At 34.9% G+C, this 13679-nt stretch overlaps 1 protein-coding gene across 2 annotated transcripts in view; it reads right to left on the bottom strand.

The window, feature by feature from the left end:
* Positions 1-13679, bottom strand: part of Fstl5 (follistatin-like 5) — a 654395-nt gene that overhangs the window by 87350 nt on the left and 553366 nt on the right. For both annotated transcript variants that reach the window (NM_001271195.1, XM_087628612.1), the window contains 1 exon segment: positions 13349-13467. In NM_001271195.1, the coding sequence (NP_001258124.1) occupies positions 13349-13467 (119 nt within the window).

Here is a 13679-nt window from a genome sequence, read left to right as displayed (position 1 = left end):
GATGAAATTAAAAAAAAATCATCAGATCTTACTACAAAAGCCTATACTCAACAAGACTGGAAAATCTAGATGAAATGGACAGTTTTCTAGACAGATACCACATACCAAAGTTAAATCAAGAGCACATAAATTTTCTTCTTATAAGGAAATAGAAGTCATTAAAAACATCCCAACCAAAAAAAAAAAAAAAAAAGCCCAGGATCATCGGACAGATCAGATTTAGTGCAGAATTCTAGAATTCTACCAGACCTTCAAAGAAGACTGAATACCAATAAAACTAGTCTAAAAAATAGAAACAGAAGGAACACTACCTAATTCATTCTATGAAGCCATAATTATTACTCTGATACCTAAACCACACTGGGACTCAACCAAAAAGGAGAAATTCAGACAAATTTAAGTTATAAGTATTAATGCAAAAATACTTAATAAAATTCTTGCAAACTGAAGAATCCAAGAACACATCAAAACCATCATTCACCACAATCAAGTAAGATTTATCCCAGGATGCAAGGTTGGTTCAATATGTGAAAATCCATTAGCATAATCCACTATATAAGCAAATTCTAAGAAAAAAATCACATGATCATCTCCTTCGATGCAGAAAAATCATTTGACAAAATACAACACCCCTTCAGTTTAAAAGTATTGGAGAGATCAGGAACTCAAGGCCCATATCTAAAAATAATAAAAGCATTTACTGCAAACCATCAGCAAATATCAAATTAAATGGAGAGATACTTGAAGCAATCCCACTTAAACTGTGGACAAGACAAGAATGCCTGCTCTCCCCATATCTATTCAATATAGTACTCAAAGTGCTAGGTAGAACAATAAGACAAGAAAAAGAGATCAACGGAATATGAATTAGTAAAGAAGAAATAAAGGTATCACTATTTGCTGATGATATGATAGTATACATAAGCAACCCCAAAAACTCCACCAGAGAACTACTCCAGATGACAAACAACGTCAGCAAACTGGCCAGGTATAAAATTAACTCAAATAAATCAGTAACCTTCTTTTATACAAATGATATGCAGGTGTATAAAAAGAAAAATTATTAATAATAATGATAAGTGATAAACAAAATAGATTAACAATTGGAATGAAAAGGAAATTGAAAGCTGTAATGTGTAAAGACTACCGTATACAGCAGAAAGAGAAGCACGTGTGCTGATACTAACTAAGCCACAGGCCAGGTTCTCTCAGTGTAAAAACAGGTTATCTGATTTTCTGCATAGTCTTGGTGATCACTGTTGTGAAATGTACACAACTGTTAATGAAAAATAAATGTTAGTATTATGGCATATAGCAGCATGTATGTGGCATGTAAGATGTTCTGTAATGTTCATGCTTGTTTTGGACACTGAATTAAGTAGCATTATTGTTCACTCCAGAGTGTCTTTTAGACAGCCATAAGTGGTCAGAGAATAAATGTAAAGACGTTGGAACAAAGGGGCCAGCATCTGAGATCTTAATTAAATAGGTAGACTAGCATTTGGGTTGAAAGCTTGCAGGCTGTTGCATGAGCCTTCTTGCTACTTGTCGGCTGCTGGGGAAATAACACTGGTTGGAGTAGCATTGCCTTGTCTGACCCCCATAAATTTCTCTATTGGCAAAAATAAAAATAGAGTTGGGAGAGTTGTACTCACTACTGAAAATTTACCAGTCACTGTCTTCCCTGTTTCTGAATGTCACAAAGTATGCACCTCACTTCGGAGAAAAAAGGTGAGGGACCTCTGTGTTTCATTATGCTTCCTTTAGAGTTGTCTGTAATGATTTACTGCTCATACACATATTTTGTAAAACAATTGAAACAATTGGACTAACTAATTTTAAATTGTTGTTTTATTGTAAAGAATTTTCAAGTAAAAACTGTCATGCTGCTGGACTGATGTAGCAACTCAAGCAAGCAATTGGCCAAGTACATTCCATACTTCGGGATAAAACTCTTTACAGACATTAATTGTGCAGACATGCACAAAACATATACTTTTGTGGATTTTATCGTTCCAATTTTAGTATAAGTGCTGCCGAAGCGAGCACTTTTGTGGATTTTATATTATTTTCTCATGTACTATTTTATTATGTCATATACTTTATTTATATGGAAATATATATTTATATTTGTATTTTTTATTTAATTGATATGGATCAACCTATACTGTTTTCAGTAACTGTTCTTACTCTAATTGAGTGCATGTTATAGATTAACTGGGAGGTTTCATTTGGTCAAAACTACTTAGTAACCAAAATCAAACAAGCAAAATTAAATTGACCTCCTGTGTCTTGATTTGTCTGTTTTGAAAGCTATGTATGTGTTACAGTCATGCAAACACTCACTCACTCACACACACACACACACGCACACACACACACACAAAACTAATATTATGACAATTTATTTCACTAATGTAAATAAAATGAAGATATAACTAGAAAATTGTGTGTTATGATATAAACAATTTTCCTGGATGAATGATTCAATTTATGATAAATAAATGATAAAATATTGATAATTTAGAATTGCATCAGAATATTTAGTTCTATGTTATCATGAAATCATTTACAAATGTGTGCATATTACGTACCTGAGCTATTTATAAGTACTCTAGATGTAATATCATTTTAAATATTAAATAATTTAGAACAAAAGACACTTTATTAATTTTATTTTTATTTTTGACTGTGAATTAAGATTCGATGATTTGCTCACATTAGGTAAGAGCTCTACCACCGAGCCATCATAAAGCCTCCAAGAATAACAAACTTGTTTTTTTTCTAATTTACAGAGAAGCTTTAAAAAAAAAAAGAAACATTTTCATCTGACTTCTAAGTGGGATCATTGCTCTTAACCCAAGCAATATACCATTCCACACATCCCAGAAAGGGATTCCAATGAACTTTTCACATTCTGTGAGAGGTTTAATTTATGTCAATGTCAGACAGAAAATTTGCACTTACAACTTACAAGCTATTTATATCTGAATTAGGGCTACACCAGAAAGCCTCTTATAGTAGGATTTTGATTTTTGAATATGAAATGCACACAAACTACAGTGCAGTGCAGAAATCCTTACTTTTAACCTAATAAAAATACTGAGGGCACTGTGCAGTCAGAAGCCAGGGTTGGAAAAGGGAAGCTCAATCATCCATGAGTCTAACAATCCCCAGGTGTAACACTCAGCAGTACCCTTATATTAGGTTTGAAACACTTTTCATGAACCCTGATTACATCTTTAGTAAAATGCATATAATAATGTTTTCCATCAAAAGGAACCATTATGAGGATTAAAGAAAATTGTGTTTGTATTGTTCAAGTAATCAGTACAACTCACCTCTTATTTTCAGATGGATTTTTCTCTGGGGATTGTACTTCAGGAAATTACCCTAGTCTACACATTTTACATGGATCTTGTTTTCATTTCTCAGAACTGTTTGAAGAGATTTGGATGCACTGAAGAGTTTTTGCTGGATCTTAAGCATGGCATATACAGAGTACTGTCATGGAACACGTTTCCAACACTCTGTCATGGCTGCTCTTACCGGACAGATTAGAATATTAGCCACATACTTGTTTAGTTTTTGTAAGATTTAATTCAAATTCTAGCAACAATTTTTAATGTATGGGTAAAAATCAAAGTTGTTGAATGACTTCAACTGTATCTAAATGAAAAACTTATAAAATGTAAATTATATATGAGATAGTTGATTTGATAAATAATAGTTTTAAGTATTAAAATACTTATAAAATATGAGAAAATTGTAGACATTATAAATAAGTCAGCAAAGGAGACAGCATTTTGGTCTTCCTGGCTTTTGCTAGAGATCAGAACTTTTGGGTTCAGCAATGGCTTACAGGGGTGAGAATCCTACGGACGGAAATATCATGTGTCTTCTACAGGTTTGTGTTTGAAACAGTGACAAAGACTAACTCTCCAGGCTAAAGACTTCCAGTTATGGCATATAACCAGAAGAAACTAGTTAGTAAAATGTGTCAGGCTGAAAACTAATACTGAAACCCTAGTGAGATAAAGTAATTATGTTGGCTGTCAATAAAAGTGAATTAGGAGAAAACTGTAGCTTCGCATTCAATCAACTTGGCTAAGAACTAGCATAAGCATTTGGAATTAAAAGGCTCAGTTTAATTTTGCTTCTCAGAATAGTGAACTTTTTATCATAATAGAGCTGTACTTTTGTTTTACAAAGTGGACTAAACAAGATCGCTAATTAAAATAAAAGTAAGAGTGAAAAATCTGTTACCACATTTTATATGTATATATATATATATGCATACACACACACACACACACACACACACACACACACACACACACATATACCTCCTACTGCCATGTTCTTAAAATAATGGAAGGTCGATAATCAAACTGTCCAATAGAAATTGTAGATCAACCTAGAAAACAAATATTCCTTCCAAATGTTTTCTGCATTTCCACCTCTGACAAAGAGAGCCTACTAAATTCAAACATACTGTGTAGCCTAATTTTGTTTTTCCCCAAATTTCCAACTGTCTATACATCTTTAGAACTAAAGAGATCAGTGAAACAATGATCCTTAAACATGTGCCATGGAGTATGATTGTCTGTCTTTGCAAGGTGGACTCTTGGTTATTTATCAGTGTGGTTTTTAAACATAGCCTTGATTTGGACTTCAGCGTCTCCTCCAGCTTATAACTATTTTGGGCTATCCATTTATCTGATAATTTAGCACTGCAATATAATTTTTAGAAAAAGTACAGTGGCTTTATCATGATCTGAAATCTTACCTGTGAAATAGATTAGAAAGTAAATTCTAGGATGGGGAGGGGAACACCCATAAAGAAGGAGAGGGGGGAGAGGGATGTTTGCCCGGAAACCGGGAAAGGGAATAACACTCGAAATGTATATGAGAAACACTCAAGTTAATTAAAAAAAAGAAATAAAAGAAAAACCCACTCAGGTGGGATTTAAGTACCAAAAAAAAAAAAGTAAATTCTAGTCATTTCTGACATTTTTAATGACTCCTAGTAAGGTTTAATTTATCTTGAAAAAATGCATTATATTTGAGGTAAGTTATAGCTGATCATTATACATACATAAAACAAAAGAGATCTGAATTCAGAGGTAGGATTGAAAGAGCTGAAGGGGCTTGCAACCCCATAAGAACAACAATGCCAACCAACCAGAGCTTCCAGGGACTAAAACACTACCCAAAGACTATACATGGACTGACCCTGGGCTCCAAATACATATGTAGAGGTCAATAGCCTTGTTGTGTCACCAGTGGAAGGGAAGCCCTTGATCCTGCCAAGGTTGGACCCCAGTGCACGAGAAAGTCAGAGGGGGTGGTAAGTGGGGTGGATGGGGGGAGAACACCCATATGAGGGAGGGAGAGGTAATAAGGGGCTTATGGATAGGAAAAGGAGAAAGAAAATAGCATTTGAAATGTAAATAAAGAAATATATCTAAGGAAAAAAAAAGAACATTATAACTTAAACAGGAAAGGTTAAGAAACATCACTTGAATACTCTCCTTTAGTAGATGTCCTGGTGTTAGATGGCACCGGCCTGTGTTCTGCTCTGAAAGAGACCTGTGTTATAAAGTGCAGGTTTATACAAGCCACAACCATTTCTTTAGCTCCCTGCATTTCCAAGCATCCATCTACTGATGGCTGTCTCATATATCCTAGTTTACTGGGTTTGTTTACAATGAGGCAAATTATTACCATTAGTAAACCTCAGAAGGGTGGAGTCTATTTAAGCCCAGGCTATGAACAGACTTCGTTGTATGTGAGCGAAAAATGGGGTATATTTGGGATTTACCTTTTTTCTATTGTTTAAAAATTAAATTTATTTTGTCAATAAGAAATAAAAGTTGTATAGGTTAAAAAGAAAAATAGTCAAATAACTTGAATGAGGTAGGGTGTTAGCTGTTGGCCTCCTTTCCCTTTAAGTTCTCTTTCTTAGTGTGACATTGAGTACTGTGAATTTTACTGCTTTCTCCTTTTTGTTATTTTAGATGTGGAATAATATTTTCCTTCTAGAGACACCGAATATCTGTATCACTCATCTACACATTGTGGGTGAGATGGAAATAAGGGTTGAGTTCCAAGTCAGTCTATTGACTCTTCTACTCGTATTCAGCCCATGAAATACCATTTAACCGCTGTACTTTTGCCCTGAGCACACAGTGATAGAGAAAGATTGCACCCCCATTCAGATTGTATTCTTTCATTCTCTCATATTTTCCAGCTTAGTGCCTGGTTTGGAAGACAAACTGAGTAATTTGTGAGCCTTCTACTGACTGAAACAATTATTCTGATGTAACAGATATATCTCCCCAAGATTATGTCTATTTGCAGACATAATTACATATATTTCTATTTTTAAACCTGACTGAAGCTCACACAGAAAGTTGTTCTGCATAAAAATGTTAATAAGAAGCAAAACTGCATATGATTAACCTTCTCTTTCCCCTGGCATCAGCAATGGAACCCAGGAGTTGACACATGTGACAAAAGTTTCTTACCAAGCAATCACATTGCAGATGTAGGACAAGAATTTTTTAAAAATTAAATATTTCAAAATACTTATTCTTTGACTATTGTTTTAAAAGACTTAAAGATTATGTATTTTTTAACTTAGAGTCTTAGTACGTAGCCCTGTCTAGCCTGGACTTATAAGGTAGACCAGACTTGCCGTAAAACTGCAACAGTCATTCTACTTCAGCATCTCACATGCTGGGATTACAGAAGCAAATTTAATTATGTATGGGCATATTGTGAAAGATAATGCAAAAAGTATATGCAGGTATATTTATTTTATCAATTAGAGAAAACATATAAAAATATCAGCTGTATATAATCACACCTTAAATTATTTTTAAAATATTACATTTGTAAAATTATATCATTTAATAAGTGGACCCAATATTTCAGATTAAAGAATTAACTATAATGAAAACCACATTGTAGATGTAAGGATTTTTGCACATGGTCTTATAAATTTCCTGTGTTCTTATCATGGCCAGGGGCAGCCACAGTTCTTGTGGAAACCTAGCTATGTTCCCAGACACTCACTTGTGTTAGCCGTGATGCCACTACCTGAATCCCATTTGCTGTGCAGCAATGAGCTGACTTAAATAGAACACTGTTTGTATGGCCCCTTGCCAATATTTCCTACCTCTTACTCATGTTGATTTCCAGGAAGGCATATTTTTCTGTTTTGGGAAAGATATTCACTCTGGGGAAATACATCAGGGTTCTATAATTCATCATACTTAATTATTCAGATATCTATAAGAGCAACTGCCACACTTACACACAGGCATGTGACATGTAGCTCATTTATATCACCTTGTTTTGACTTCAAGGCACAATTACCACAAAACCTGATACAACGGTTCTCAGAAAAGATCTATATATTCACAATTAAACTAAGTTCACTCAAGATATACATTAGTGGTAATATAGAGTTCAATACTCGAGAAGTTTCTGTTAGATCATGATGAATGCATAAGGAAAGGTGATACAACATGTAATAGAATACTATTAAGCTCTAAAATCCTATGAACCTGATATTTGTCTGAAAATAGATAGAACTTGATGTTACGTTTAGAAAAATAGTCGAAAGTCAGACAGAAAGGCAGATGACTACAGATTTTTCTGATGTAGAAACAAAGACACAAATTCATGTTAACAATCCTATAGATTAAATGGAACATTTCAGAGGATAAGGAGCCTGAGAATCTACAATGAATATAGGGGCACCAGTGGAAAGGGAAACCCGTGGTACTGCCAAGGCTGGACCCCCAGTGTACAGGATTATTGAGGGGGCAGTAATGGGAGGTGGATGGGGAGGGGAACACCCATATAGAAGGGGAGGGAGAGGGATTAGCGGGCTGATGGACTGGAAACTGGGAAAGGGACTAACATTTGAAATGTAGATAAGAAATACTCAATTTAATGAAAATGGGGGGGGGGGAAGTCTGATTTGTAGGAACCTGGTTAAAATTAGAGAGTAATGAAATATTCTGGGGTGTTGGAGAGCATAGTGATTATTTCAAAATTCAAAAAGAATTTACACTATTTCTACCATGAAATGAAAATATTTCGAAGAACAGGATGTCTAATCTAACATAAACAAAATATGATGACTACATGTAATGACATGTCATATTGTGCTGAAAAACACATAGATTATATGTTTTCTGTCCATTGGGAAATAAATTTATATAAAAATTAAGTTTTGGTTTCATCTCAAAGCTCCTTGATATTCTATCTGGAAACCCCTGAGTGTCACCATTTTGAATAATTGACTAGGAAATGATTTTTGACAAACAGGTCAGAAGCAGAAGTTTATGCGTCTATAATTGGTATATTGCATGCTATTTCATAATATGCATCTACATATGACAACAGTATCTACCATAATTATTTTGTTTTCTAAACTTTATAAATAAACATGATGGCATACCAACAGTATGGCCTAGCAAACTCTGGGAAATATTGATGGCATCATTAAAATGCTGAAAAAAATCTATGATAACTGCTTTAAATGATGCAAAAAAATTTTAAAAATCAATCAAACAGCGATCAAAAACCGAATTCTTCTCTGCAATGAATTAATGGCTTCTTTAGGTAAGATCAGTGATTTTTAGATTTAGTTCATTGTCATTTGAATTCTTATTAAATGAGTGTATCTTAATTTCGTTGTAGAAATTACACTGTGTTCCCCTTGCCCCACATCCTCACCAGCATGTAAGAGGAAATCTCAGGGTCGTTTTGAACTGCATTTCACTGATGACCAACAATGTCGAACATTTCTTTAAGTGCTTTTTGACCACTCAAGATTCTTCTGTTGAGAATTTCTGTTTAGCTCTGAACCCGTTTCTTTCTTGGGTTTGGTTTTGTTAGTTTGGTTGGGTTTTGGTTTGTTAGTGCCTAGCTTTGTGTTTTCTTTATATATTTTGGATATCAGTCATCTGTTGGATGACGGGTTGATAAAGAGCTTTTGACCATGTTCTTTTCCTTACAGAAGTTTTTCAGTTTCCTGAGGTCCCATTTATCAATTGTTGATATTAGAACCTGAGCCACTGGCAATTTGCTTAGGAAGTTGTCTCCTGTATCAAAGTGTTCAAGGTTATTTTCAGGCTGGACCTACGCTCCCTACACTTTGGTACCAAATGTGCAATTCGGTTCCCATGGTCTCCTAAGAAGTGGAGCAGTGGCTGTCACGATCTCTGTTCCCTGCCATTGGAGCTGCTTCGCCTACCTGAATTGCTTGGTTGGGCCTCAGTGGGAGAGCGGAAGTATCTAGTCTCCTGGGACTAGATGTCCCAAGGTGCTCAAGGGGTGATCCCTTTTCTCTATAGAGAACGGGAGCAGGCAATTGGAGGGAGCGATTGGAGGGGGAAATTGGCAGAGATATCTGTAAGGGTGGGACTGGGAGGAAAGGAGGAAATAGGCATTTGATCAGGATGTAAAGAATAAAAAATAAATTATTGGAAAAAAGAAGGTATAAAGTCTAGAGCATTAAGGATAATGTCTTATAGGTAATAATATAAAATAAAATAAGTATCCAAAGAAGAAAATACATTGTGAAAAATTACAAAGCATATAAAGAAATTTGATTTTCAAAACCGAACAGTTTTTTCTAATATCTATTAATTCAAAAAACCTAAATGAAATTAAAACTGTTAGTTTGCTTCCCTTTTATCCATAATGATTCAAATGGTTTGATAATCTGATATAGTTTTCACTACATTTTAAAAACAATAACAGGGATTGCTAAACTAAATGGTTACTTGTTAAAACATGCAAAAATAAAATATTTAATAGTGATATTTCAAAATGTTATATTCCAAGGACAAAAAATGTGTTTAATGTGAAATGTGGGATTGCACATGAGGATACATAGAATATCTGTATGAACACTCATTGTTCAATCACATAATAATCTACCCTTAAGACTCACCTAGTGAAAAATTAAACTAACTTTGAACACACTATTCTTCTCTCTGTAATAAAAATAACTTGGTTGGCATTATGGACAGTTCATCAAAGGGTCCTTAATATTTTGTCTTCTAAAACCTCGAAGGACCCTAATCACAAGGGATGTACAGCCCTATCAGGACACGTCTACATGCTTTAAAGCCCCCTTCACCAAAGTTCACAATACTTTGACTTTTGATAAAATGAAACATATTGCAAACACTTTCCAACAGCACGAATGTTAAGAAACATCAGAAAAATCTTACATCTAGCATTTCAAACAACAAATTCATAAATGCACTTCTTTTGAAATCTAGATACTTATCTCTGAAGGAATATGTAGAAGGTGTTTATATTATTCTCCATAGGAAGTACTTTGCACAGTGTTACTGAGCAAGCAAAGGGACAAAAGCTTAAACTCTCACCACTAAACAGTTCTGCACATGAAGTGCATTTGAACAGTACCTCCCTGAGACAACAGTGTGCAGGAAAGCGTTCTGATTTTGCTTCTAGAATGCACAGCAGTGTGGAATGTAGAATACTGCTCACTGTAAAGCCTGGAAGGGATAGGTCCACACCACACACGAGGGATTATGTTATAGCAAGTATTTGGAGTACCACAGATTGAAAAGTAGTAGTTGGATTAGAAACAGAGTAAAAAGTAAAGGGAAATCGGAATGGTCACCAGGAGAGTTAGTGAGAGCTCTGCGGAGAGACCTGCTGCGCTCCCACACTAACTTGCATCAACATTGCACACAGCTAGCTTGCTCACTAAAGCGCTTCTATTCCTAGGTACTCTCTCCATTCAAATAGAGTACCAATGTTGAGTTCTCAAGGGAAAATGATTTTCAAGTGAAGAAGCTCATAAACTAAAATAGGAACCTTAGAGATTAACACCCAGTGTGCTGCAAAAGGCTGTGAGTTCAGTTTGGTTTCTCAGAAGGCTCTAAGTAGGGATTAAATGCTGAAATCGAAATTTCTGGCCCTGTGCCACAATAGTGAAGCATAACAAGGCATGGGCCATTGTTGTCAAAGGTGGTAGAGTAGCCAGCCAGAGTCAGGCCCTGGCTTTTGTCAAGACTAGCATTTGGACCCAAAGAAAGCTACATCTGTAAGCACTAGCATTAACTTTATGGTCTGTACAGTTAGCAGGTGAGACTGACCGTCCTTGAAATTCAAAACAGTGAAAAGTTAGAAATCTGAAAAGTTTAAACATTTTTCCAAACTTATTTCATTGAAATCTGAATCCCTTATCCTGGAAGAGAAATATCTTTACCTGAAAATCATACCCACCCTGACAAGGTGAAATTGTGTGTACAGCTAGTATAAATATAGCAAGAATCCTGCCGATGAGAGATACGAAACAAAGGGCAAAAATCAAACAAGGAGATGAGAGAATAGCACAGCTCACTGAACGAATCCTTGCCAACAACTCTCCCAAAGTCGGAAACCTAATGTAAGCTGACATTGCACCAAAATTGAATTTTTATTTAGAGCAAGCAAACAGCACCTTTTGAAGAATTTGATGGAAGATTCGAAGTGTATCATTTCTTATCTATACTCCAGTGATCCACACTCTGTGTTGGGAACTGAACTGTTACTATCTTAATGTTAAAAACGACTTTGAAAAATATCATATCGATGTTTGTTCTTTATTCATGAGCAAAACTGATTCCAAAAGATTTCTCCCCTACTGCTTATATCCAAGAGAGTTATTGTCTAAAATCAGATAAGATAGGTTTAATTTCTCTATCCCAAAGAAATGTTTTCAAATATACAAACAGTACCTCAGACCTTATCATCATAAATTAATAGACACTTGAGATTATATTTATCTTCTATAATCTTAGTGATGAATTATTCTTGGAAAAGTTTTGACAACCAAAAAGAAAACCACTGTTTCAGTGAAATTGAAAAATAGGGATTAATGTAAAGTAGGGTCTAAATAAGATGTATCCCTTTTTAAATTTACACAAAAGAGAATGACAAGCCAAGGGTCCAGGCAGTGAGTTTTTGTTAAATTGTTTTGGTTGTACCGCTTGACTGTGTTTATGTATAGTACCTCACCATGAATATGCACCTTGTCAGGCACTAAAAGAAACAGAGTTGAAACCTGCCACCTGCATACACCTGGCTGAACTTCAGTATCCAAATAATTGACTAAATCTTAATATAGATGTAATAAAGGTGTTTATGGAGGTGACTGGCACCATCCAGTCTGGGGAAAATGTCCCAAAACTCATGTATCTCAACAAAGATTAAATTCTATCTCAAGATTGTAACATTGAAATCTAGACGGAGTTTCCTAACTGCACTAAGATCCATACAGAAGGCTCTGCAATCTATCAATTTCTAGCCTGATAATGTGAACTACACAAGTGTTGAACTGACACATCCACTTTCAGCAACATGGTCTACTGCAGGCTAGTTCTACTAACATCGGACTTATTAGCCCTTATCTCTCAATTCTCAGAATTAAAATTTTACCATAAATTTATGTTCAGAAAATGAAGAAAGGATGGATGAAGGAAGAAAAGGTGAGAAATGTAGGACAGGAGATAGGAAGAAGTAGGAGGCAGAGAGAGACAGACGGAAAGAGACAGAGGGAAGCACAGAGAGAGACCCAGAAACACAGAGATAGACACAGAGAGCACAGAGAGATAGTTGTCCCTAATGAAACACTGTTATTGTGTATTATACTTCACTATCTGCACATAGAATTACTTAATGCTTAGAAACCTGAAGTTCTGGAGAACAGTATCAAAACATGCACACATACATTGCAATAACCAGATTTTCTATGTTTAGCAAAGAAAAACTTCATGCAATAAATAATTATTTAATCAATATAAACTTCAAAACAATGATATTAAATGTCTTCTTAATAACATGACATGACCTTTTCACCCTTAAGTAAAGGAATCAGGAAAGTGTGTTCATTATATTTAAAATAATCCCATTTTGAGTCTATGTACAAATTTGTGTGGAGAAGGTAGATGAGTAAGTGTTATATGTAACAAAATATATACATTCCAAAATTATTTATGCTCAGTTTTCTTGTACTGTTAAATAAATTCTGTCCTCAAAACCTAGAGATGCTTTAAATTTAAGATCCCAACAAATGTATTGAATATTGTGTTTATTGTTTAACTTTCATGTTATCAACTTTATTTTAAAACAAAGAATATTGAAATTGTAAGATGTGTTCTTATTTTTGTTGAAGTTCTAGACAGCATTAGAGACTTTAAATTTTCTTCCATCACAGGTTATACACAGTCATAGGGTTCATTGACTTTCCAAAATATAATTTTACTTTACTTTCATTAAACTGCAAAGCAACTTTTCAGATACTTGCCTGAAATCCAAGGAGCTTTTCACTGGGCTTAATGTGCCTCTGAAATTCACATTCCGTGGGTTGTATCACTTTGACTCCGTCGTCATAAAACACATAGAACATGTTCCCAATTCCCAGACCTTAGGAGTAAAACACATTTCAAAACTTCAAAACAGAATTATCAGAAACACTTACAACAAAAGCACAGAGTCCATCATCTCCCCAGCAGGCATACATTTAAGAAGTTGTATAATGTTAATAAAACAAATGACAAGGGCCTCCCTTACATAAGACACACAAAGGCGTTTTCTGAGTCTTCCTGATCTGCAGTGAGGTGATTCTCTTTGTATAA

Source organism: Rattus norvegicus, chromosome 2 (assembly GCF_021556685.1).
Source record: "Rattus norvegicus strain SHRSP/BbbUtx chromosome 2, alternate assembly SHRSP_T2T, whole genome shotgun sequence".
Lineage (NCBI taxonomy): Eukaryota > Metazoa > Chordata > Mammalia > Rodentia > Muridae > Rattus > Rattus norvegicus.
This window is presented reverse-complemented; position numbering and strand designations above follow the sequence as displayed.